This window comes from Aythya fuligula, chromosome 12, assembly GCF_009819795.1.
Source record: "Aythya fuligula isolate bAytFul2 chromosome 12, bAytFul2.pri, whole genome shotgun sequence".
Classification (NCBI taxonomy): domain Eukaryota; kingdom Metazoa; phylum Chordata; class Aves; order Anseriformes; family Anatidae; genus Aythya; species Aythya fuligula.
In genome coordinates, this window is record NC_045570.1 from 20,153,081 (window position 1) to 20,179,611 (window position 26,531).

Sequence of the window (26,531 nt, forward strand, 5' to 3'; positions counted from 1 at the left end):
ATCTCCAAGCAAGGAACTTGCATAGCAGGAGCTGGACACTTTCTTTAAGTCAGAACTCCTTTTTCTAGTCGTTCCTTTTTCCTATAAACTTATTCAGAACTTGCTCAGTAGTTAAGGATAATGCCCAGGCTAAGGCCTCTACAATGCTACATTTAAATTTTCTTAATAAAACTACTGGATGTTAGCCTGCAGTTTTGTGACGGATTGCTTTGTTCTAATGAGGCTGGATCTAGCAGATAACGCAGGAGTGAGGAGATGGCATCAGAGAACAAAGTGGATGGGCTGGACGCAGCGTCTGAGCTTGTTACCGTGTTTTGAAATTGCGACCTTATCTGAAAAGCTGCATTGTTTCTATTTAGGAACAAGCCTTTCCTGTTAGATGTGGAGCAGAGCGAGGAAACGAGTGAAAAATGACGCTGTGTATCTGAAGGACAGAGTACTTTTTTTAGCATCTGACTGGGTCATATGTTTGTCCCTCGGTTTTGTTGCAGTGTGTATAAGGGTCTAATTGGTGGCTAGTGATAAATGCTGGTGTCAGAACTCTTGTTATGAATTCGCAAATAAATCTAATCTGGGCTGCAGCAGGCAGAGGCACTAGCAGTCCAGTGGTACGGAATTAATTTATTTCTGGGGGTAGAATAGTATTTATGTATGCCATCTTGCTGTTGATGTTAAATTGTATATCAAGAAGGAGCAGTAAATTATATATTGAGAAGTTCCACATAGAACTGGAAAGAGGAAGATATTCGTTGTCAGCTTAACAACTCGACTGCTCGCTGGCGGCTGACATTGAACTGTGCCACCACAGAATTCAGAATTTGCCTATGCAGTACAAAAAATGTTGGGAGCCTGAAAGAAAAGGTTTGGTGGCAAATACTGCCAACCAGCCGTCCCTTTTTCTCGTGTCACCACTTCCTATGTCACTGGTACAGTAAAGGTGGGAAAGCACTTCTAGTATGTAATGCTGACACAGATCCTTGACGTGGACGAGTTACCAAGCCTGCTTAAATATTAAGGTGGTTACGTAGCAGGGGAGAAAACGTGCAACAAACAATGAGATTGCTTTGCAGTATATTTTGATTCAGAGGTAAGCTGCATTCCCCTCTTCCTATGCGGTGTTCGATTTGTTGCAAGCACTGATTCTCTCTGAGGCAGTGGAGCTGTTGTTGGTCTCGTGGTGCAGAGTGCCAGCAGATCAGTTCACCAGGAAGCAATTATCCCTCAGCACCGTGCTACATGATTTAACAGTGAAACTAAGACTGGTTTTACTCACTCCTAATATTCTTTTCAGTGGATACGTTAGCAACAGCCCAAGGACTAGGCAGCGTAGAGGCGTGTTAATTAGAACTGGGCTGTAGTCATACTTGAGTGATTTTTTTAGCAGCAAAGGTCTGGTGGCTTTATTATTTTATCGATCCATGTTAGGCCAGGCAAGTGGGCCCTTCATTTTTGAGCAGAATGGTACTTGGGGTCACCGGGCTACGACCATCTGAAGTCTCCTGGAGCACAGTCGGACTGCCCCGACACACAGAACGCTGGTCAGAGCTTCTCAAAATGTTAGAGATGGGTGTTGGTCTTCGTGCATGACAAATTCTGGAAGTAAGGGACTTTCTTTGGCTCGCCGATGCTTCAGTTCCTCCTCTTACTGAAGCACCACTTAAAATGAAGAGGCAATCCTCCGTTACCTCTGCAACGTGTGTACGCAGTGCCTCCCCGCGTGGCTTTTGGGGCTTTGGGGAGCAGCTGAATGTAGATGTGGTACAACAGCCTCGATTGGAAAAGCAGCAACGTGATGCAAGCAGATTGCTGGCTATCAGGATGCAAAATGTGTCTCCTTCCAGGCAACCACTAGGCTTACACGTGACTGCTCGTGCTTTCATAACCAGGCTTTTGCCCTGCTGCTGTTCCGTATGCACAGCTGGGGCCCCGTGGCCTGACAGCCTAGAAGCCAGGAAGGCCTGGAAGTGAAACGTAACCCAGAAAACCAACTCCCTTGTGTAACCTTGGGCAAGTCACACAGCCTTCTGTTACCTTTGTGAGCCAAGCTAGGAAATGGCCTGTGCGGAGCGAGTCAGGTCCTGCCTCTGAGTATAGTGCCTCCAGAGAACCATGCGACAGAAGTGTTAAAGGTTCTGTGGTGTTAGGCTTTGTCACTCAGGTGTCCCTTCTTTTGGTCAGAAAGCTGTGCAGTTACGTGCTCATGTCTCTTTTCCTGATCTTTTTTCTTTTTTAGAGGAAGAGAAACGGAGGAAAAGGGAGAATCAGATGCACCTCGAACGCTTGCGGGCACTCCTCATCATAACGTTAATAGTGCTGATGTTTCGATTCACCGTCAGCGAGAACAGAGAAGGGACCAACATTTCCTGGAATTATTTCATCAATGAGATGCTGTCAAAGGGGGAGGTCCAGAGAATCGAAGTGGTTCCAGAAAGTGATATTGTAGAAATTTATCTGCACCCTGGAGGAACTCCGCATGGACAAGTCGTGAGTGGCTTTCTCTGGTTGGAGTTGATGATCTTAGATTATACTGTTGGAAAGAATTGAATTAATGAATTATATGTTCAGTAAAACTCTAGCTGGTAAATTTGCTTTTCATTAATTTTTGCTTCCTGTTGTTTGTACTTCAGGGGGCTTTTATTACTCCTACCAACCTGGACACTGGGATTTTTGTTTTAAACTGTAAGAATAATTAATAGTGACATGGAAGGAAACATTACGAATGTTTAAAAAGCTGGGGAAATTCAATAGTTCGTTTTTCCCAGCTCAGACTAAAATGTCAGAAGGTATCTAGATGATGATTGTAAATTCTTAATTCTAGATCCAGTTTTAAAAATTATCTCCTGTTTTGGATTTTAGCTTCAATTGCTCTGTCAAGTTCCATTAGACTTCCTTCTTAAATCTTCCAAAATGGGGAAAAAAAGCAAAGTTTGATCACATGCTTGCTTTATTTCCAAGAGTTGCCACCAAGAATCATTACCAACTAGCCTCAGAGATTAAAATACTGTTCTTGGGTACATCCCATTTAGTTCATCGATTTATGATCCATTTTGCAAACTGCTGGATGAAATTAATTTCTGAGAGGGATACAGAAACAATATGCAGAAGGCTTCCTGCCCAGTGATGTAGTTTTCCAGATGTATTGTAAAACTTTGACTGGACCCAAGCTATCATTACAATTAGGTTTATAATACTAACCTCATCCTCCAGTCTGCCTACAAAGTCATTGCACCTCCTTGTTTCTAGGGAGCTGAGACTCAGTTCTTGGCTTTTATGCTTTCAATAAGGTGCCAGAAAGCCATGAGGTGCTCCTGACTTGATTTGGAGGCCCAGCATCAGTTACCTGCTCATGAGTTCATTGCTGTAGCAAACAAAGGATGTAACAATGCTAACTTTTATCTGACTTCTCCGTTTCGTGCACCTCTTCTGCTCATTGTTGTGTCTTTATACCACACTTACAATTTCTTCTTGCTGCTTTTGATTGCATGTCCCCAGAACGTTACCCTGCTGTACACAATGCGGGTGGCAAACATTGACAAATTTGAAGAGAAGCTGAGAGCTGCGGAGGATGAGCTGAATATTGATGAGAAGGAGAGAATCCCTGTTTCCTACAAACACCCTGGCTTTTATGGAAAGTATGATATAAACTCGTGCTCACTGTTGATCTTATGTTGGCAACAGCATCCTTCACTTGAAGAGCAAAGTTCCTTCCAGCTACATGTTATGTAAATGCAGAACAAAAAGAAGTGGTCCCTGTTTTGGAGCACTTAGGCAGTCTTTGAAAAATGCTCTAGATGTGTGTTAGCGGCTCAGACATGAGGGTCTCAAGGAGATGTCTTGAACTGCAGCATGTAGTGAACCAAAATATTTGGTGTCAGTGTCAGCAGGTCTGAGCAAAGTCTGTCAGTTGCTGCTGTCCTTGCAATAATCCATTATTCAAGTGCAACGTGAGATAGAAATCCTGACTCAACAAGTGTGATGTTGTGCCCTGGTTTGTGGAGAATGTCGGTGGTGCAGTAAGCTGTCCCCTGTTAGAATGCTTCAAGGAAGGCCTGTGGTGGTGGTTCAGTCTGTAAAAATAAACACCTAATTTTGGCCTGTTTCTCCAGCAGCTGTAGATCAGAGGACAGCCTGTGCTGGTGCTCGCTCCAGCTGTGAGCCCCATACTGAGCAGAGCAGCTTTGATGCTAAGATAGAAAATCTCACTGAGGGAGGAGTACTCCTATTAAATTTGCAGCCCCTTTCTGTTACCTGAAAGGATCTCGGGATCCTTTGCTTTTAAAAATAATAATTAAAATGTCAGTGCTCAGAGGTTTTAATTCTGAAATAAACTGCAATGAGCAAGAAGTAAAAATCTGACGGAAGATTACAGAGCACTGGCTAGGCTTTGTTCTGTGCTTTCATTTTATATTTTGTGGTCATTTGCTGCTCACAAGGTTTATTTGCCCTTCTGTTAAGGCTGGCAGCTTATTTTTGCAAGATAGGATTTATGGGGCGCAGAGAACAAGAGACCTGTGAAGCTCACTCACTGGGCTATTGAACAAGTCCACCTCCATCACTGAGGGCTGTGCTGATGCAGAAAGATGCTCTCTGCAAGTCTGCAGAGAGACTGGCCTTTGGAGAGCTCTCAACCAGTATTTTGTTCTAGAGTCCTAGAGATGGAGATGCAGCACAGTAGCTTTGTCTGCTAAGAAAGAAATCCCGTGCCCTAACAACCAAGAAGGATAGCTCCGTGCTGCTGCCGTTACCTGCTGAGATGGCCTGGGCACCTGCTTGTGCACCACGCTAAGCAGAGGTGCACAGCGTTGGGTTCTAGTAGCTCGTGGGGTTTGGAGCACGGTGTGTTTCCTGGATGTCTTACCAAAACGTGAAATAAATGTCATGTTTGTATGTGAGAAAATACCCTTGCAGGATTTTGACCAGTTGCTTGTCCTCTGAGTGACATTTTTTATACTTAGAATGCATGATTTGTGTGAAGACAAACTTCTTAAATAGATCACGCAGCATGGAATCTTCTGTTGGGATTCATAACTTGCTAATTTTTGTCAGTTTGTGTAATGGGACGAGTACACTGACCAGTTAGTTATGTAGCAGCACGGGCTGATTTCCCCTGTGTCTGAAAATACTGTTTTTTAAAGAGATAATCTAGGGTCTGAAGACTCAGGAGACTTCAGAGTCTGGAGTTTGAAGCAGCTGTGAGGTGCAGAGCACTTAGAGCTTGCACTCAGTTTGCTGTCAGGTACGGGCCCTTGATGCATTTCAGAATGAATCTCCTGTTTGTATAGTTGCCAAACTGTAGGTGATTTTCAGTTTCCAGTGTTGCCTAGGAGCCCTTGCTCGGGGGAGACAAATGCAGCTAGGTATACAGCACGTGCTGCTCCCATTGCTTCAGTAAATCATCCGTTCCTGAGAGGTGGAACGCATGCTCCTAGTTTAAAGATAAGAAACAGAAGTGTGGGGAGGCAAGAGCATTTCACAGGGTCAAGCAGGGCACGTGGAGCAGAACAAGGAGCTTAGTTAGGGTACCTTCAGTCCCAGCCTGCCTTCTGATAGTCCGATCAGTCTTCCTCTTATTAGAAGTATTCCCTGTTCAGAGCTCACAGGGTATTTTGTCCTCAGCACATTTGTCTTGTAACGGCATTAGACCTGCCCTGTCAGCTCTGCTCCGTGGCTCCCTTCTAACCCAAGAGGTACTGAAAGGATCCAGAAAATTCATTGTGCTGGTTGCTGCAGGAGCTCCTTGTGAAGGACTTCTGGGAGACTTGAGCAGGGGCAGTCAACCCGACTCTCCTAATGGGAGAGCTGCAGTGGGATTTCTGCCAGGTTTGGGGGAGCTGGAACCTTCGTAGCATCGCGGGACACAGGTCTTCTGCAGTGAGTTCCCGTGGGAAGGGCTGCCAGTGTCCCCAGCTCCTGCTCTGGCTGTGATCTGGCTGCCCGAAGGTCTATCTGCTTTATAAGTAGAAATGCCTCTGCAGGGAATGGTGAAGAGGAATTTCTTCCACAGCTGTGAGCAGTATGTGCCAGTGTCCTCTGTTTAACTTCTCGGGTTACGTAATTGTTGGGGTTTTGGTTTTGTATAGAAAATTTCAAGGTGCCGTTTTCTTAGTCATAGATGCTCATGGCTGCCGAAAATGTCAGGACCTTTAAAATACTGAAAATAGTGAGTGACATTTACTGAGTTGTGGCTGAAGGCTTCAATTCTGACCTGTCCTGCTTTTGTCCTTTCAGCGATGTCATTTCCCTGATAGTGACACTTGTGGCTGTCTCCATGTTGTGGAGCATCTTCCGCCTTATTAGGGTCGCAGGCAGGGCAGGAGGATTCAACGCTTTTGTAAGTATCCTGCATCTTTATGTTGCTTTGCAGCCTGTGAGTAGTCTTGCCTTCTGCTGGCCTAATCTCCTCCCCTTTCCCCAGCAAAGTCAACACAGATTGAGAATAAACCGATGCCAGGGACTCCTCAGTCTTGACACATCTTGCATCTTTTCCTGTCCTGATCATCTGACTCGCTTGTACAGTAACTGGCCTTAGCTGAGGCCCTTTCTTTCCCCCAATGGCAGGAAGGGCTGAGCTCAGTGAATTTGCAGTCCAGTTTGCTCTGCTATTTTCAAAGCTTGTTAATGAGTTGCAGCTGCAGATGGTGTTTTTCTCTGGGTCCTGCCAATATGCCTCCCATACAGCCAGGAGTAGGAATTGCTGCTTTCTGCAAAATGAATTCTCAATTTATAAAATATGTTCAGATTCTGGATTTCATTACGTGTTGGCCTGTTCCCCTCACGCCACATGCCTCGCTTGCAACATCAGTTAAATCTCCTGCTATCCTCCACCCTTGCCTGGATCAGCTGATGAAACTCTGTAGAAATCAGCTCTGGGTACACTGGTACTGACCGCAGGGATCTGGGGATGAAAACAGTGGTGAATTCAGTCCCTTGTTAGGTTTCCCACTCGCTCTCTGTAGTTCTCTTCTGGCTTTGGGATTCTCTTTATACAAAGGGGCGCAGCTGCCTGGGAGAAAAGAGTAGTTTAAAGAAGTGTTAAGTAATGAGGGCCTTGAGGACTGGTTTCTGCCCTTGCATAAGTGGGGACAGCTAGGCCCGGCGTGTTTAACTCTTTTGTTTGGATAAACTGCTGCTTCTAAGGCATGAGAAGTTATAAACTTTCTTCTCAGAAAAAAGTCCTGAGTAGCTGTTTTCAGAGGAACATGGTGAGCAGTTACAAGTAGGACATTTAACTAAATCCTTGTTTTGGCTGTCACTCTGGCTTAACACACACCAGAAGGCTGAAATGTGGTGCCTGTTAAATTCGAGAGCCCATATTCTGTTCCCAGGTTGTGTTGTTGTAGGAGCTGGTGGCAGCGTTGGACAGTGGTCCAAAGTGTATGTTTGCATACGTTTACAAGGCAATATTGGTAATTTATTTACCGCTGATATTTACCATCCATACATGTTCCTTAAAGCTACACCTATCCCGAGTGTGTTAAGGATCAGTGAATTTAAAAATCAGGGAGAAGATCCCAAATGAAGTTTTGGGCATTCTATATGGTTTTAATAAATGTCTCTGCCTGGCCTACAGGGACTTGAGCTGGGTTGGGGGGATTATTGCAGGTTTACTTTCCCTTCCCAACAAAATGTGGGTGAATAAGGCTTGAGGCAGCAGTCCTGCAGCCTGGCTGTGAAGTATCCAAAGCAGCAGTTGGTAAAACAACGATGCACTGGTGGGCATTGTAATGTTCTTTGTTGGGGGTGGCTATGCCTGCGCTGTGCTGTGTAGCAAACTGTCTTTCCAGGCTGTTGCCTTGTCCAGAGTCAGAGCACATCTTCAGCATTTGTGTTGCCTCCCACAGAACCAGCTGAAGATGGCTCGTTTCACCATTGTGGATGGAAAATCCGGAAAAGGGATTGGTTTCAAAGACGTAGCAGGAATGCATGAGGCCAAAATGGAAGTCAAAGAATTTGTGGACTACTTAAAGGTATTTAAGAGCAGACCGCAAGAAGTGCTTGCTGCCCATCTTCTGGGTTAGAATTAACCTGGGGAGGAGGGTCTGTTCTCTTCATCCTGCACGATACTGAGCAGCCTCTGTCTAAATAAGCTGAAAACTTTTGTGCTGTGATCACCATGACTCAGTGTCTATTTCCAGTTCTGTAACAGGCTGCAGATGTGGCTGCTCCCATTAGGAGCTCAGGGTTGCTCAGGATGAGAACAGCGTCAAGGAGCTCTGGGAGACCGTATCCTTGTGCAGATGCCTCGTGTTGGCTGTGGATCTGATCCAGCTGTGCTGCTCTTACAGAATCCCGATCGCTACCTTCAGCTTGGAGCTAAAGTGCCCAAGGGTGCCTTACTGCTTGGGCCGCCGGGCTGTGGGAAGACCTTGCTGGCAAAGGCGGTGGCTACGGAGGCACAAGTACCGTTCCTGGCCATGGCAGGCTCTGAGTTCGTGGAGGTGATAGGAGGTAAGCGTGGCGGGAGGAAGGGAGTGGGGGTTACTTGGGGAGCGTTGACTGGGCCTCGTAAAGGACAGAGATTTTGTGTTGCTTTGCTGGATATTGCTGCTGAAAATATAAAAGGGTTTCAGCATTAGTGTGGATAGATAATAATGTGGTACCTAAAACGTTTTCTTTGAATAGCTAGTTGCTTCTTTCTGGCAATGGGAAACCATGGTTCTTCACCTGGAAGCATCATCTCTGACTTGCCTCTACTTACTAAAGCCATTGACTGAGGCTTCCTTCCTTATATTGAGAATGCTGATGGATTTGCTGCTGCTCCCTGCTGATGGGAGGAAGTATGGTCTCTCTGTGCTCAGGGATTTCAGTCTTCTTCCTTCCTTCCTACATCTCTTGAGACCCAACGAGGGTCTGTGTGTGGAAATGTGCTGAATATTTTTGCTCCTAACCTGTGGAAGGACCAGGAGCTCGTGTCTGGAGCTGGGAGCAGAGCTCCTCTTACAGCAGCTCTGAAGAGTCCTTGCAGTTCTGGGAGCTCAGTTAAAAGCCAGCACGATTCAGGACAAGCAGTATTTAAGGGCTAAAGAGATGAGTTCTTGACTAATTCTTCATGTCTGGAGTGTTGAGAGAGGGACTGTCACACACTGAGGGTTTGCCTGGGTCAGATTTCTAATAGGGGGCTGGTAATGCTCTACAGCTATGGCTGTGAAGCTCATTTCTTCTTCCCTTCCCCTACAGGTCTTGGAGCTGCCCGAGTTCGGAGCCTCTTCAGAGAAGCCCAGGCTCGTGCGCCCTGCATCGTGTACATTGATGAAATCGATGCCGTGGGCAAGAAGCGCTCAACCAATATATCGGGTTTTGCCAATGCTGAGGAGGAGCAGACCTTGAACCAGCTGCTGGTAGAAATGGATGGTCAGTATTTCTGTCTCTGAGCAGTTGGGCCCTTACCACCTCAGAGATCTGGGCTGCTGTCCTGTTTGAACTTGCAGTGCCTCTTTGGTGTTTTCTTCATGGGGGAGTATTTACCGTTGCACTGAAACAAACCTCGCTTCCCTCTTTCCTGGAACAAGGCTAGCTGCCACTTCACAGCATTTCCAGGACTAAGCCCAGTGTTACGATTTGGTCATGTCATTGTTAAAAACCTCTCTGTATGACAAATGATAACTGGGGCTTGAACTGCAGCTTAGGGACTTTCACACCTGAAAATCTTTTTTTTTGTGATTTTTTTTTTTTCCTATTTGTACGCCATTGTGGCAGTGGCTGGCCTTGTTCTGTTTCTGGAGGTTGTCATATTACTCAGCTGAAGTGGGTCCTTTCTCTGCTCTTTCTCCCCTTCACCAGCTGCTGCAGTGAGTACAGAGGAAGAGCAGCAGCTGTTGTTCAGCGCAGGGTTTTTGGAAGCTGTGTGTCCAGTAATTGCTTCACACTGAATTACGCTTTTCTGCAGATCTCCCAGGACTCTCCCCAAGCACTAGGCTGAATCAGTGTCCCATTGTTAGTCCCTGTTTCTGAAGGCTTTATATTGCATCTCTTCGTCTGTCACTGGAGAGCTGGGCAGGACTCCTCCAGAGCTGATGGTGCCTGGCAAGTCATTGGGCTAAGGAGAGATGTTTGAGAGTGTGGTGTGAATAAGCTGTGGAGAAAAAAGAAAAAACTTTATAAACATCTAGATTTCAAAAGGATTAAAGGTCAATATCTAGTAGACTTAAAACCCTGGAGCCAGCTGTTTTTGTGACTGTACTCCAAAGACTGAGTCAGAATTGTAGTGTCACATTGAGGGTGAATGTGCACCAACACCAGGGGAGCATCTACCTGCGAACAAAACCAGTGGATAACATGCATTAGAGATCCTGGCTGGCAGAGGGCAGCAACCCCAAAGACTCTTCCTACAGCAAGTGGCTTCAGTTCAGGAGTATGTTTTCCTACTGGCAGCTGGAGAGGAATTTTTTTACAATACCGGGAAACCAAAAGAGAACGAATTGGCAGCAAGGACACTACTGTCCATAGCTGGTAGCATTTAGGTCCAGCTGACCATTAAGTGTTGAATACTTGCTATGTTCTGAGACAGGAGGTGTTTTAATGTCTGATAAGGTTTAAAGTTTAGTTGTCCCACAGGGACATTAGCACTGGAAAATATTCATTCTCCCGTCCCTTGACCTGTTCTCATGTCTCTTGCCTGGCTGTAAGATGCCTATCTAAGCTGGGAGAGGGAAGCTTTGCAGACAAGTCCCGGTTTGATGCCACGTTTCTGGATGGTTGCTGGCTGTGCCACATATGGAATCAACCCTTTGCTCAGACGCTTTCATGCAAGAGCCAAAAAGAACAATCCTTTGTCTGGTGTTAGTCATAACTCTGTCAGAGCCTGCTGCCCTGACCCAACTTGCACTGCTGCTGTTGCTAAATCCTTCTGTTGCAGGGCGAGGTGTAGGATGGCTACTTGTCCATCAGGGCATGTTTGTATCAGTCTGCTGTTCTTTGGGACAGGGCTGCCTTTTGCCTCGACTATGAACGTGACACTTAGCTCATCAGACTCTTTATGTGAGAAGTTAAAAGTCCTGCACTGAGAGCATCCCTCTTTCTCCAGACCTCAGGGCTGAAAGGTGCTTGCTCCTCTTTGCTGGATGCTCAGAGGGGAGCAGTGGGTGCAGCCCTGCTGAAGTGAAGTGCTGCTCTTCGTGCAGCTTGGCAGTAAGGCTGCCTCCTGGAGCTTGCTGCGTGGTCAACCTTAGGCTCTCAAGGAGAGAAGCTGACTTGTGTTTTCAGGAGAGGGTAGGTATTCCTCCATGCTGCACGCAGGATGATCTGTAATTCTGGATCTTTGCCTGTGCTGCAGAAGGAGGAGAAATTGTAAGCTGGGGCACAAGTGGTACAAGCAGGGTGGAGTGGTCCTTCTGAGCAGAAATCCTCCAGGCCTCTCTCTGCTTTTGCCCAGGTGCCGTGAAGTTTTTGAAGGAGGGGAATGAGCTTTAAGTGGGTCCTAAATAACCAGACACAAATCCGGTTATCAGAGGAACCTCCCTGAAACCCACAGTGCTGTGTAGTTACCAGAAATCACCAGAAATGGGGATGTGATTCCATGGGACTTCGCACAGGCACTAACTCAGGCATCTTGGCCAAGCATATAGCTGCTCGTGGAGCAAACAGAACTGTTTCCAGCTGTGGCTGTGTAACGCTGTCTCCATGGAAAGGCCATTACTGACACAGAATGCCAATGCCAGCTTGGTTGTTTTTTTCCTCTTGGTGGTTGCAAGGTGAACTGGCAACAGGTTAACGCTGACTCAGATGGGGGCCATCTGTTCAGGAATACGTGGTCAGTGCAGCCTACATCTCAGTGCTGGAAATGACAATGGCTGATTTTCTGTGGGCTGTAGAAATCAGGTGCTGTTTCCAGAGTGGTGCTGCTTTGGTGAGTCTCAGTTCAGAAATCAGGGAACAAATCCGTTTAGAAGGTAAATATTGTCCTCAGTGTATGCTTTAAAAGCCCTAGGAAAAAAAAAAAAAGCTTCTTTGTTCTGTGCTGCCTGGCTTATTTTTAAATTTATATTGCTTCGTGATTATTTATTTGTGTCTCGTACAGATCACGGACTAAGCCCCTCGTTGAGCTAAGTGCTTTATCAAACACACTAAAAAAAATAGCCCAAGGAGTTTATAATGCCAAACGAGAGACAGCTGGCACGGACCGGCGGGGTAGTACAAGAAGCACGGGCTGAAGCACGGGCTTACTGTTGGGTGTACACATGAGCGCGGATCTTGGCTCGTGTTATTGAAATGCTCTCTGGCTGCATGGTACCGAAATGAATGCTGAAGTGCTGTGTCCATCCTTACAAAAGAGTTTTCAGGAGGACAGTGAATATTTTTCTGTTTTTTAAGGAGGTTGACAGCTTACCCAGGCATAAGCGGAGGAGTCATATGTTTCTAATGAGGAACCTTGAAAGGGGAGGTTGAGAGCTGTTTTAGCTGCTTTTAGCTTAAATTGGTGGTTGAATTTCTGCAAGGCAACACCATGGCACTGAGTCGAGCTATTCGTTTGAAAAAAAAAAATAAAAATCAAGTGCAGAAGTAGATCTGTGAATCATCAGCTTAGCAGCGGTTGTGGAATGCGTGTGCTGGAACGAGATGACTCCTAGGTGAGGTGGGGAAGGACGAGGAGGGTCAGAGCCTCGTGGATCCCCCTCTGCCAGCTGCGGGAAGGACGAGGACCCCAAGAGCTGTTACAGGATGCAGTTTGCTCTAACGCTGGCGTGCGGATTTTAGAGCAATTGGAGGCTCTTCCTGCGAGCTACCTTGGTTTCATGGCTCTGATGGTTCTGGAAGCCCCAGGAATGGGGTGGGAGAGGGACAGGGATGGAGCCTGTGTGTACAGAAGCTGTTTTAAAAGCAGGGCAGCTCGTACTCCAGCCTTTGTTGGAACAGGTGCCTGCTCTGAATAGTGAATCTCCCCTCACAAGCCACAAACAAGCAGAAGAGGAACGTGACCCAAATATCTCCCCCGTTCTGAGTGCATCCGAGAGGAGCCCAACAGGCCTGGGCTGATTCCTGGCTTTGAACAAAAACACAGACCTGCTTCTGGTGGCAGCCGGAGGTCCTCAGAGGAGACATCAGCCCTGGCTTGCGCCATGTGCAGGTTTGTGACCCTGTTTGAGGGGCACTGCACACAGATGAGGGCCAAAATTCTTATAACGAATGGCTGGGGAAGGACGGTGTAGTACCACAGATGGGATGCCCATCAGGGCAGTGGGGAGGGAGAGCCCTTAGCAATTCAAGTACCCCCTTCTCCTTTCCTTTTGAAGTGGGTTAAGTTGTAAGCTTCATGGATACGAAGGCTCTTTTCGGGCTAAATGTTCAGAACTGCTTTGAATTTGTTGCTGTGGCTGAGGTGGTGTTTTCGTAGCCTGTTCCTGTGGCTGATGGCTGCCTGTGGAAGCCAAGGCCCGTCACGTGCCAGGTGCCACGGTGCTGGGAGCTGTGATGGGACTCAGGAGCTGCTGGTGTAGGTTTACTGGGGCTGCTCTGCACCGCTGGGCTGCGGGCTGGAGAGCAAGTGGGGCAGAAGCTGACGTGAGGAGGATGCACTCAGCGGTTCTGTTTTTATTATGCTTGTTCCAGCAGTCAGACCTATTTTAAGGCCGCGTCCTCCCAGCTGCAAAGCTGATAATGTACTGTAGCATCTAATCCCACCCTGTGAAGGCAGCTTGCTATCCCCCAAGTGCCTGCCAGTCTCTCTGCTTGTTTATCACCCTCCAGAGCGCGGCGTAAAGCCTGCCTGAAGAGTGGTCGGCTTCATCCTCGCCGGGAGCTTATTCAGACAGCATCCTGCAGGGAGGAAGAACGGAGATTCGCTGCGGTGTGAGCTGACGGAGCCAGTCCTCTGCCTTACCTGTAACCTTAATCTCTCTGCTGAGCTCCTGTACGCTGACACATTTGGCAGCTCCTCGGCAAAGCTGCAGAGAGCTGAAACCCACCCAGCTTACGTGCAGAAAGCCGCTTGCTGCAGCGTGTGACTTGGCAGCGAGGGAAGCACGCAGGGCGAACGCGGCCGTTCCCTGGGAAGGCTGCTGCGTGCCAGGGCGGCTGAATCGGCTCGGAGCAGGTGACTCACACCAGGGCCCTCTGGGCACCCGGTGGAATGCAATAAATAAGCAGCGTGCTTCGGTGATTCAACATCATCCCTGGCTCCCCACCCAAGCAGCGCAACCACCTGCCCCGCTCTGCCCTCCTCCAGCTGTTAGTGCTCCGGCTTCCCCAGGAAGTCCTGTCTGCCTTTGATGCCTCCGTGCTGCTCTGGCAAAGCCTGTAAATCCTGATGCTCCCTTCATCTTTAAGACCCGGAGACAAAACCTTGTGGCTGTGGCTCGAGCTGGTGTCTGCTAATAATCGCTGCGGAGCTGCCGGGGCACATTCTGCCCCTGCCTACGTGGTGTCTGGGGGAAGTTCTGCAGGGCTGGTCTCTGCACGGCTCTGCAGGATGCCTGGGTGCCTTTGGAGCGATAAAAGGCGAGTGAAAAGATGCAGATCAACTCATGCTAATATGCCACTTGCTGGGTGGCAAGGCTACGTCTTCTATTTCTACGTTAACGTGAGCTGGTCGGAAGGAAGCCTGTCCCTTCCCTGGTGATCTGTCTGTGACTGAGGGCTAAAAGTAAATGAAAGCTGAATGGGTTTTCCGCAGAAATACTGGGGAGGAAAATGCTATTTCAGCTAAAAAGAGTTGTTTGTACAACTGGAGCTAAAGAAGCGGGAGTTGACTTAGGGCTGGGGGTGAGAAGGCACATCCCAGCTCATCTGAACACAACGGTTCTGTTCTGGCTTCTAGTTGGAGCAACTTCAACATGTGGCCAAAAAAAAGTTTTAGGCTGGAGTTTAAGTAACTGAAAAGGGAATTTCAGAGTGTCCACAAGGAGCAGAGACTGGCCTGGGTGACCTGGGAGGTTCCTTCCTGCCTCGTGCTCCTAGTGAACAGGACACTTTCTCAGCCTCAGCTGCCCCAAAGGATGTTGTAAATACATCCTTTGTGATAAAGATGTGTCAGATGTTCTCTGCATCCTGCCCTGCCTCGTCCCTTTGTGTGCTTGCTCTTTGTGGTGGTGGAAACCTTCACATTTGTTTTTGCTTGTTTTGCTACAGGAATGGGGACCGCAGATCACGTTATAGTGCTGGCTTCCACCAACCGTGCTGATGTCTTGGATAGTGCCTTGATGAGACCTGGGAGGCTTGACAGGCACATCTTTATCGATCTTCCAACGCTCCAGGTATTTTCCACGCGCTGCCCTGTCCTTCCCATAATGCTGATGACAAAAGTGTCCCAGTCCTTTGCCTGCTGATGATTCACGGGCCTGGCAAAGGCTGAGCTTGGAGGAGATAGAGATAGTACGCCTTTCTGTGTGCCTTCCTTCTTATTTATGTGCCCTAAATCAGAGATTTGACATGCTAATGTAGATGCCTGTTTCAGTGAAATGACAGCTCGCTGGTTTTAAGCGTATCTGTTCCTATAGGAGCTCTGGCAGAAGATTCTCCTGTGAGGTTCTTTGCCGTGCAGATGCAGAACGTTATATATAGTCTTCTCCCCAGGAAATTGGGAACCACCTAATTGGCAAGTTGGCTTGTGGGGGAGAGCTCAAATTGTCGTGTGCTTTGAGCATCATTTGCCTCGCAGGTTTTATTGTCCTCGCTATCCTCCTTAGGCTCTTTGTTTTCATTCAGACAGCCTGCTAAGTGACTTTCCTTCTGAATGCTTGTTAAATCCATTTACTAGGGGAGTCTTCCACGGCTGCTGTGTTGACGTTTGTAGCAGAGCTTTGGAAACAGGCTCAGCTGCAGCAAAGGTCTGTCCGCTCTGCCAGCACAGCCTCTTCTTCTTCCATCTGTGCTTTACTGTCGTCCTCCGAGTTTTCACTTAAAATACCTTAAATGCCTGATACAATCTGGCACCGGAAGCATGAACCGTGCAGCTGCCCTGAAGGAGGAAGGGGAAAAACCCTGGCAACTGAGCCCATTGTTTTAATCAGGATCTCCTGGACCAGCTGAATGAGTCACTCCCTGGCTGCCCGCCAGCCATCATCTCACCCCCACCTTTGTCTGGGAAATGGTTGCAGGCTAAGTAACTAGTAGATGGGGCTTTCGTTTGCAGTGTAGGAGGGAGCAGGTAGAGGCACTCCGAGCTCCTTCCTGCAAGTGCTTTTATGGGAAGAGAAAAGTTAAAAGACAGATCAGAGTGAAAGTTTGGAGGAGAGTGGCCCTGAGAGAGAAAGCAGTGACTCACGGTAAGCCTTCGTACATCTGTTCTGAATTTGAGAGCTGGGTGTTTATCGGGGCTCCCGTGGAACCGAAGTGCTGTAAGGACAGCCCTGCCCTCTGGTGGCAGTGCTCCTGTCCCCGCTGCCAGAGGTCTGGCTCCTCCTCTGCTCCCTGGGATGGAGAGCAGGCAAGCTGCCATGTCGCGAAGGTCTGCTGGGCTCGGGTGTTCGCTGTCGTGTGAGTGCTCCGTGTTCTTCGCAGGAGAGAAGAGAGATCTTTGAGCAGCACCTGAAGGGCCTCAAACTGATCCAAGATGCCAGCTTCTACTCGCAGCACCTTGCAGAACTGACTCCAGGCTTCAGCGGTATGACATGCTGTGTCCCTGTGGGGCTGTTCTGCCTCCCTCCTTGCTAATTCCATTGTTCAACCTGAAGCTTCTCAGTTGCTTAGTTTAAAGAGGGTATTTTGGTCCAAAAGGCTTTTTTTTTTTTTTTCTTCCCCTTCAAATCTTCCCCACTGAAATAGTGGGAACCTAACCAGCTCCCTGGTGAATGGAGTTGCAATGAGCAATTGTTTGTGGCTATTTTCAATCTTCTGAAGTTTCTGGCAGGGTGTGGAGGTTGGAGGAAAGCACACTTTTACAGTGCCTGGATCCTGATTCCGAAGGGGAGGAACCGCTGTTCATTCTCTGCTCCAAAGCTGGTGTCAAGGATGAGGTGTTGCGCTTCACGCTGAGATGTGGAAAGACTCTTAAGTTGATACGTGTTAGCAGGAAAATGATGGGAGGAATGAATAGCAGTTCCTTCGTCGGTCAGGGTAGAAATTGGACAGCTCTGGCTCCTGCACTGAGCCTGTTTCCAGGGTAGGTCCCTGGGACTTTGAAACAGTGCTGAGCAAGGGGCTCCAGAGTTCCTGTTTATGTGGAGTTCCTGGAATATCCTTTCTGGGTTTCCCCTCTAACAGGCCCCAGCACAGTGCCTCTTCGTGACTTCTTTCGGCAGCCCCCCACCACCATCACCCACCCACACAAACTCAGAACAGATGTTCTTTCTCTTCTGCACAGAGGTTTGTGCGGTTGCTGCATGAACAGCGCGGCGGCCCATGCCAATCCAGGCTGCCCACGCCACTCCCCTGTTGTTGAGAGCCAGCCTTGGCTTCAGCCTGTTAATTGATTGCTGAACTCTGTCCTCTGTGTGGCAACGCGGCGTTCACTGCCAAGGCAGTTGTATTGTTCAAGTCCAACATAAACACCATGGATTAGGTTTGCTCTCTGTTCCCAAGGAACAAAGAGGAGCTTGCAGTGCAGCTATTTGACTTCCTTAGGTCCCTCTCTAGATCTGTTCCTGCCTTTTTTGTCCCCTAAAATGTGCCGGTCACATAAAACACAACATAATGCTTGTAAACTCTTTGCTACAGGAGCTGACATAGCAAATATATGCAATGAAGCCGCTCTTCATGCTGCTAGAGAAGGTCACAAATCCATCGATACTTCCAACTTCGAGTATGCAGTGGAAAGAGTGATTGCAGGTAAGTGACCCGGCCATTTCTGCTGTTGTCTCGCTAATCTGTGTCAGCTCCTGGAGGGAAAGAAGGATCAGGTGATTGCGTTCTGTTCCAGGAAGACAATTGGGTCTTAACTGGTTCCTCTTGTAGAGAGAGCTGTCTGGAAAATCTCGAATGCCATAGTTGGAGAAAGATTTTATGAATGAGCCCCTAAATGGACCTGTTTTTCTGACTCTGCAGGCAACCTGAGCCAGTAGCTCAGGGCAAATGACCAGTAGCAAAATAGTAAAGAGGGGAATTCAAAGCTGGATGGTTGGTGGTTGGTTTGTTTTTTCATTAGAATAAATAAAGTGGAAGTATCTCTGGGTTTTTGTTGCTGCTCTGGACACCTGCTACATCAACATGAATAGCAAAAGCAAACAGGCTACCCCATCCTCAACAGCAACAGGAAGAAATTAGAGATTTTTCTTTTTGGCCTCAAAGCCCAGGCTTTGATGAATTGGCAGAAAAAACTGAAAGACAGTAGAGTACTGTTCTCCCTCTGAGAACATCCTGTCAGCCTTTCCCTGTCACTTGTGCAAGTGCCAGCAGAGGAACCTCTGGAGATTACCCTGTAGCAGTATATTAGAGGGGGGGGAGAAAAGAGTTCCCAGAACGCTTGACTTCACCTGAGGGATTTGAATCTGGTCGGTTTTGATCTGAAGTGCCCTCTAGGCAAGCTTTGGTTTTCATAATCTGACACTTAACTGCTTCCAGGCTGCAGCAGCATTACTGGCGGGTGAGCCTGGGCAAACGGAGAGGCGTTCTGTGCTCTTCTTAGTAGAGCGTGTGAAACAGGATGTTTGTACTGGGTCAGTTATTTCCTAATATAGAAATTAGGTTTTCACTATTTGTTTTTTTTTTTTTTAATCAGAAAATGCCTAAATAATTCGTCATCTAAGAGAAGATTTTTTGAGAATTCCTGACAGTTTCACCTGCCTCTTAAAAACGACCCCTGGAGTGCTTTGGGTGCCTGTGACCCCGTTTCCATGAAGCCCAAACTGTGCTCAGCAGCTCCCAGGAGTGGACAGTGAGACGGCTCTAGCTGCAGTGCAGAAATCCTAATCAGCTGTAGGAAATAGGTGCTTTACTTTCACATCTGCAGTAGAGAAAGCACTGAACTCAGAGGGATTCCCTTAACTTTTCACTCTGAATTCCACCATAGCCTTAGCTCCCCAGACATGGAAGACAGGGCAAGAAGCAAGGAAGACCACAGGGACATGTAGCAGAAGGGATATCTTGTTTTAATGTGGTGGATGTTAGAGGGCATGGGCTTCAGCAGTTTCACTGCTGACAGGCTGGCTCGCTTCACTGAGGCTTTGTGGCATTTGAGAGGCAGTAACATCTTTTTGTTGCTTAATCAGATTTTTTTCATATTAGCAGGACTTGGCTATTTTTTGTAGGACACCCTAAACACCCCTCCAGGCCCTTATATTAAATGTACCCTTGCCATGTAATAGGAATGCTTCTGAGTTTCACAATTCAGAGGGTATTTCAGTTGCTATAAAAGCTTTTCTTGAAGAAAACAAGATATTACTGTGCTTTCCATTATAGGCTGCTGGTTTTAATAAGGGTGGTGCGGAATCAAAAGAGAACTTTGCAAGTCCAGAGGCCCTGTCAGCCTTACAGCTTTGTGTTGCAGTGAGGGAGGAGTAAGAACTCTTCTCTGTGGTAGTCTCCATTGTGTTTTCAGTTTGGGAACAGAAAGTAGGCAGTAAGTCATGTCTCCTGGGAGCGATGGAGGAAACCTGCTGAGCACACAGGGGCAGTTAGGGGCTGTCTTTGGAACTGTCCGTGGAAGATGGAGCAGAGCCTGTGCTCTGGTGGGGTTTGTGTACGCAGTGTAAGACCAGCGGAGACGCACCCGAGTTGCTTCCTGGCTTATTTCTCTCGTAAATGTGATAAGTGCAGGCCTTCAGAGAACTCTCCTGCCTGGAGCTTGCTTTCTGTAGGGGAAGAAACAATCGTTGTGGGCACACTGTGTGCTATTGTGAAGAGCACAGTCCCTCCCTTCTTGGTGGGCTGGCAGAGGGATGCTTCCAGAGTATAAAAAATAAAATTAAATAGATTATATATAGCACATACATGCGTCTTTCTATAGAAAGATCCATACAGGGAATGCACACACACTGCTGAAGGCGAGGTAAGGGACTGACTAACGAAAATGAAGGCTGTTGCAATTAATCTGCTGTTCCATCACCATCATGCCTTGCAGGGCACAGTGCTTTCCAGCATCCCCGAGCAGTAATTTTACAAGATCTGCCACGCTCATTTTGCTGTTTCCTTGTTTAATAAAGCTCTTGACTTTGTTTAAAAATTAATGTTAATAGAATGTTGTTTTCCAAGGCATCAGGCAACCTTGGTATAATGCTGCTCTTGACTGTGCCTGCTCTACCCCCTATTGCTGCTGGCACTGTGCAGAAACATCCACTTTAAAGCACTGGTACCTCCTTGTGCTCGATATGCGGGGCAGTAATGAGTGCTCAGTGTGCAGTGTGTTCTGTAGTTAACGTATTTTCTGCGTGCTGGAAGCTTTACTCCCATTCAGCATTTTTTGAAATCCTAATTGGACTTATTCTGTGTTACGGACTATTGGGTTGGAAAATAGACACTTTCAAAAATCACCTTTCTGGAGAAAGTATTAAATGTGAGTTATGGCTTAATTTGCTCGTTCTCAGGAGCCTGGGAATAAGCTCATATGGAGCATGCCATGTGTAATCAGAGATTCCTTGGGTCTGGAGAAAGATTTTGGGTAGATATTTGTGGTTTTCTTTTCTGACTTGAAGACTTCTGATGCACAGGAATCTCAGCTGGGACCTCTCTGCTACATCTCGGTTCCCTCGTGTCCCTCAGTTCCCTAAGGGACTGAAAGATCTTACAGCAGACTAAATATGCTCTTCCAGCCAGACTTTTTTTTTGGTGGTGGGTTTTTTGGGGGTTAGATTTTTCCTTTATTTTGAAATAGTACTGCTTTGTTGCAGATCTGTCCCTCGGCAGAGATGTAGCGTACCTTTGGCAGAGCTGGGAACAGAACAGAGCCTTGCGTTCTAGAGCTGTGATTTCATCGAGCATTAAATTATTTGTGTGATGATTACGTCTGTTGTAAGGGGAAAAAGTCTGTGCCAAGCATGGGTTGCCTTCAACTGCAGGGACAGAGAGCACCTCTTGCACAGCGTGTAACTGCTCTAGCTCGTGTGCTTCTCTTTTAAAGGTCATGCTTGTTGGTTACATTTACTGCCACTTTATTGTCTTACCTCGTCTGTGTTCCGATAGGCACTGCCAAAAGAAGCAAGATCTTGTCACCAGAGGAGAGGAAGGTTGTGGCGTTCCATGAATCAGGGCACGCGTTGGTTGGCTGGCTGCTGGAGCACACGGAGGCAGTGATGAAGGTAACCCCACCGCTGGCTGTTGTGGAGTTCAGTGCTGGGTGGGAAGAGAATCCTTTGGGATCCTCTGTCCAAGACGTGTTGATTGTTTTGCAGCGCTTGTGTTAGATTCTGCTACGTTACCCTGGTTTCCATGAGCTTGGAGCTGTGAGTGCTGCAGCAATACAAACAGCACAGAATCACAGAAGGGTTTGGGTTGGAAGGGACCTTAAAGATTACCCAATTTCAACCCCCTGCCATGGGCAGGGACACCTCCCACCAGACCAGGTTGCCCAAAGCCCCATCCAGCCTGGCCTTGAGCACCTCCAGGGCATCCACAGCTTCTCTGGACAGCCTGTGCCAGTGCCTCACCACCCTCTGAGTGAAGAATTTCCTCTGTTTATCTAATCTAAGCCTATCCTCTTTTTGTTTAAAGCCATTTTGTTTAAGGCCCCATGTCCTGTCACTGCACCCCCTGACAAAAAGTCCCTCCCCAGCTTTCCTGTAGCCCCCTGTAGGTACCTGGAAGGCTCCTGTAAGGTCTCCCTGGAGCCTTTGCTTCTCCAGGCTGAACAACCCCGACTCCCTCAGCCTGTCTTCGTAGGAGATGTGCTCTAGCCCCTTGATTATCTTTGTGGACCTCCTCTGGACTTGTTCTAATACAACCATGGCCTTCTTGTGCTGGGGTCCCCAGAGCTGAGTGCAGTACCACAGGTGGGGGCTCACGAGAGCAGAGACCTCTCTTTGCTCTCAAGATACTCTGTCAAGAAGTCTGTTATCGGGCTCCAGTCATGACAGTGGTGGTGCAAAGCTTAACCAGCCACAGGAAAAATCTTGCCTTCACAAGCCAACTGTAAAGCACTCCCAACGTGCCTGCTGGCCACCCTGGTGCTGGGCATATTTGGAGCAAGTGAGCGTCCTGCTGCTGCTGCTCAGCTCGTGCGCCTCCTCCAGGCACAAGGCTGTGCTGTGTGCGTGCCTGCACGGTCTCTTTCCCTGCCAGCACGTTGCAGCTACCAGTCAGGCCATTGCAGGAGCTGCTCTGATACTGATGGGAAGAGATGTGTTTTTCAGATCGGCACGCTTGAGATTTGGTGTGCCCGAAGCCCTTCTCTGTAGGGAAGGGCCTCCCTTTGCACCCCGGGGTGCCTTCTGTCCCACGCACGTCTCCTCAAAGAGCCTTGACGCAGGGGAGAGGTGGAGGGGTGGGAATGACAAGGATGACAGCTTCTTGGCCTGCCACCAGCAGCAAATTCACTCTGAATGACCTATTGTATAAGCTGAGCTGTTGTTAATTACTCTCAACGAGATGTGGCTGGATGGGGGAAATGGCTCTTATTTTTCTGAAGACATCCTGTGTTTCTCCAGGTAGTCCTGATGATTCTGGAACATGGTAAAGCAAGCTCTGGTTGGCTTATATGCTTCAGAGGTGCTCTGAACTCCTAGAATTTAATTTACTTGCTGTTAAGGACAGCTTCCTTTTTATTTTTTGACCTGGAATGGCAGAAAGTGCATGTCTGCAGCTGCAGAGGCTTCAGTATGGGAATGGCAACGTACTGCAGTTTCAGCTGTGTGTCTGTAGGTCAGCCTGCACCATCGCTTCCAACAGATCTCACTGGGAGTGCAGGCCCTTCCTTTCTTCTCTCTGTTGTTAGAGTTGGTTCTTTTTGTTTTCTGCCCTGACGGAGCTGCCCTGTGTTGCAGGTTTCCATAGCCCCTCGAACAAACGCAGCACTTGGATTTGCTCAGATCCTTCCAAGAGAGCAGTATCTCTTCACCAAGGAGCAGCTGCTGGAGAGGATGTGCATGGCTCTGGGCGGGAGAGTGTCCGAGGCCATCACCTTTAACAAAGTCACTACAGGTGAGGAGTCAGACCCTGCTGCAGGCAAGTGGGAATGGTGTAAATAGTCTGAACTTCTGTACTTGCTGCTCTGTCCAAGGGTGATCTCAGAATTTTCCCACTCTGGACAGTGGGAAAGGGAAATGCCAAATTACTTGTTTTGATCTTCGAGTTGTTTTTGTAAGAATGAAGGTCTCATTGTGGGATGCAACTGTGTTGTCTTAGACTTTGTCCCAAAGCCTAAGGCCACGGGTGCAATTACCCAGCGAGACTCTTGGCCGGTGGAAGAGCCTGGACCTTCTGTGCCTTGCTTCCACGTAGTTCCAGCTAGTTATAGGCAAATGTGGTAAGAGAAGGCAGTGGCTGCTGAGCAATCCATACACTTTAGCTACCAGTGTGTTTATTCAGGGTCATGCACGGGTCTTGCAGTACACGAGGAAAGGTCCATCAGCAGCCAGTGATCACCTGCCTGGGTTCCTGCAGGTCCTCTAGTCCCTCGACTAGTCAAATGTGTGCTTGTGTAGGACCTGCTTCTCCTGCGCTCCACTCGGAGCTGGAAAATATCACGTCTCTTTCATGCAGGAGCCCAGGATGACCTGAAGAAGGTGACCAAGATCGCCTACTCCATGGTGAAGCAGTACGGGATGGTGCCCAGCATCGGGCAGCTCTCCTTCCCAGATGTGGAGAGTGCCCCTGGAATTGGTCGGCGCCCTTTCAGCCAGGGACTTCAGCAAATGATGGACCACGTAAGGCTGCCCCTGAGCACACCTTCCTGTTTGTTCTTTACTTTCTGCAGCTCGCTGAAAAATGCAAATCAAATAGCTGAAAACCAAACAAGCTCTGGTTCCAAAGCACTATAGCTGTGCTTCCTTGGGGTTTGTACTGAGCTGTGTCTTTTGCTACTGGGTGGCCTCCTTAGACTTATTTGCCATCAGCAGGGACTCTCTTTGAGAGATTTGCTAGCACAAAAGTTTACTGTTTCTTATCAGAAGCACTCTTGTGGCTTTTTTCAAAAGGCTTATCTGTATTTTCTGTTAGTGGTAGCTGCCTTCTGCCTGCTCGGTTTGCACATCCTTCCTCTAGGTGCTCTCTTGTTTGTCCACATGTTGTTTGTTGCCACTTGCACTGCAAGTCTCTTCTTGTTACTGTCTTCTAGGAAGCAAAAGTGCTGGTGGCTCAGGCTTACAGACGCACAGAAAAACTCCTGCTGGACAACCGGGATAAGCTGCAGACAGTAAGTTGGAGCTGTCTGAGGTTTCTTTCACTGTTGCTTTTGACCTTGATACTTTCTGTGCTCTGCAGCTTGGTTGCTGCAGCGTCTCTGTGGCCCTAGAATATCTGGTAGTGGAGATATTAACGTGCTGGGAATCAGAGGCTGTTCACTGCATATCCCCTAGATTAGAAGCAGGCACAGGGAGGATGTGTGCCTCCTCCAGCAGTGAGTAGTTCACCTCCTGACACCAGCTGGTATTTGCAGGGGAGGGGAGGAGTGCTCTGTGCTGGATGGAAGCGATCAAACCCCAAACTTGGCTCCCTCACCTGTACTTCTGTGCTAGCCTCTAGGAGAAATACAGCTTCCTGGAAAGCAGCGACCATTCTTGTGAAGCCTGTGAAGGCGAGAGCAGCTCGTCCTTGCAGGCTCTGTAGGCATAAAAGAATTGGGTGAACGGTTTCTGGGGGTGATGAAAGGACACGGGACCTGTCACTTAGGCTGACTGGTGACTCCAGGCAGCTTGCAGCAGTTACCTGCTTCATACCTGATATATCAAGGAGAACTTGTTGCAGAGGCAGAGCTCTGCCTCCTCTCATTTGTGTCCTGGGAGCCCCTAGCCAGCCCCCCCTCACTGCCAGGACCTCTGCCCCCGTCCCTTGGTGCTTGCAGCACCCCGTGTCCCTCCTTGACCTTCCCTTCAGATGCCTGGTCCGTAACATGCAAACTAGCCAGGAGAACAACCTAATGTCGCATGTTTTGCAAATGAAACAATCCTTAAATCTTTTTAAACAACAACAAAACCCAAAATGCTTCCCTCTACCCAGCAGCAAGCCTCCTGTGCGTGGTAAGGTGGCCAGAACTCGCTCGGACACCCTGCTGCTCCCTGCGTCCCCGCTCTGTCCCCGGGACCGTGCCCCAGCAGTGCTCTGAGAGCGGGCGTTGTCGGGGGCTCTCCTCTCCACAGGGCTCCTCCGTTCTGACGCTTTCATTTCACAGCAATCAGATGTTTAGATGTTTGCTAGAGGGTCAGCAGAGAGAAAACTTTTCAAGTCAAGCCAAAGTGCCTACAGAGCGTCCCGTTCGCCAGGCCGCTGCGTCGCCTCTTGTCAGCAGAACGGAGCGGTTCGTGGGGACAGCCACCCGCTGCTGCTGCTCGCAGAGGGGCTGGGGAGCTGACGTTCCTGGGGAGGACCTTCCTGGTGACCCCCAGCCTGCAGGGGCAGCTGTGCTGTGTGTGACACGGTCTGTGCACAGAGGAGGGCTCTGGCTCTGGCTCCAGCCTCAGCTGCTGCCTCTCTGCCTCCTCAGGCAGGGCCCCGGGCGCTGTGACAGCAGCAGTAAGGGCACTTCCCCACTGTCCCCGGGATTCTGCCTTGCTGAATCACTTCCTAATGCAAGCTTTATTGCCTCCAGTCGTATTTGATGTTTCTGGCCAAAATCATGCTTGCAGAAGGTGCCGGCTGCCCGGGGAGCTTTGTACTGGCTCAGCGGGCGCTGGGGTCCTGCTGGCTGCAGCGTGCTGCCTGGGGCCCCGCTCCTCGCGGGCTCCAGCACGTGCTGAGTCCAGATGTGGAGGTCCGAGTTGAGCTGGCAGGGAGAGGTCAGATCGGTTCAGAGGGGCTGTTTTCAAACCCCCTGTGCCTCATTATGCCTTGTTTATTCTTTCTAGCTGTCCAATGCCCTCCTGGAGAAAGAAGTGATAAATTACGACGACATCGAAGCTTTGATTGGGCCCCCGCCCTACGGGCCAAAGAAAATGATAGCTCCTCAGAGCTGGCTTCAAGCAGAGAGAGACAAGCAGGACACGAGAGACGAAGAAATGCCCCAGCAGCCACCAAACCATGAGGAGGAGGAAGAACCACGCCTCAGACCAGTGTGAAGCCCCTCTCTGTGTGCAATGGGAGGACTCCAGAGGCTTCTTTTGAACGCAGACCCTGTCTCTCTTCAGCTCCAGAATCAAAGATACCGAGCAGGGAACCTCTGTGATGCCATTCCCCAAAAACAAAGGGATGGCTCCGCTGCCTCTTGCAACAAGCTTTTCCGTGCGGGAAGGAGAACTCCTTAGGGCTTGGAAACTGCTTCTCAGCAGGGCAGTAGTGGTTAGCGGTTGGGTAAGTCTCATCTGCTGGAAGGATTTCTCCTACACGGGGCTGTTGTGTGCACGTTCTTTGGGATGAGATGTGCTGTGGGGTGCTCCTCAGCCACCTCTGGCTGTGCTGTGTGTGGGGTGCTGGGCGCAGCGCTGCCGTTACGCGACTCCACCGTAACCTGTGAGTGTCTTTGCTGCTGGACATGAACTAAAAGCTGAAAACCAGACTGCACCAGAATAAAATCTTGAACGTGCTGTCGTTTGTGCCATGTGTGGAGGGGTGGCTGTGTCCTGCAGGTACCTATCAGC

At 48.6% G+C, this 26,531-nt stretch overlaps 1 protein-coding gene across 1 annotated transcript in view; it reads left to right on the top strand.

The window, feature by feature from the left end:
* The window catches only part of SPG7 (SPG7 matrix AAA peptidase subunit, paraplegin), a 31,735-nt gene extending 5,258 nt beyond the window's left edge, over positions 1-26,477 (top strand). The window contains exons 4-17 of the mRNA XM_032195469.1: positions 2,234-2,484; positions 3,493-3,632; positions 6,229-6,331; positions 7,842-7,967; positions 8,286-8,448; positions 9,178-9,351; positions 15,064-15,188; positions 16,435-16,537; positions 17,590-17,700; positions 20,989-21,104; positions 22,785-22,941; positions 23,503-23,666; positions 24,077-24,154; positions 25,803-26,477. Of these exons, the coding sequence (XP_032051360.1) occupies positions 2,234-2,484; positions 3,493-3,632; positions 6,229-6,331; positions 7,842-7,967; positions 8,286-8,448; positions 9,178-9,351; positions 15,064-15,188; positions 16,435-16,537; positions 17,590-17,700; positions 20,989-21,104; positions 22,785-22,941; positions 23,503-23,666; positions 24,077-24,154; positions 25,803-26,012 (2,021 nt within the window). The 3' untranslated portion in view covers positions 26,013-26,477. The remainder of the gene's footprint in view (positions 1-2,233; positions 2,485-3,492; positions 3,633-6,228; positions 6,332-7,841; positions 7,968-8,285; positions 8,449-9,177; positions 9,352-15,063; positions 15,189-16,434; positions 16,538-17,589; positions 17,701-20,988; positions 21,105-22,784; positions 22,942-23,502; positions 23,667-24,076; positions 24,155-25,802) is intronic.
* Positions 26,478-26,531: the final 54 nt, after the last annotated feature.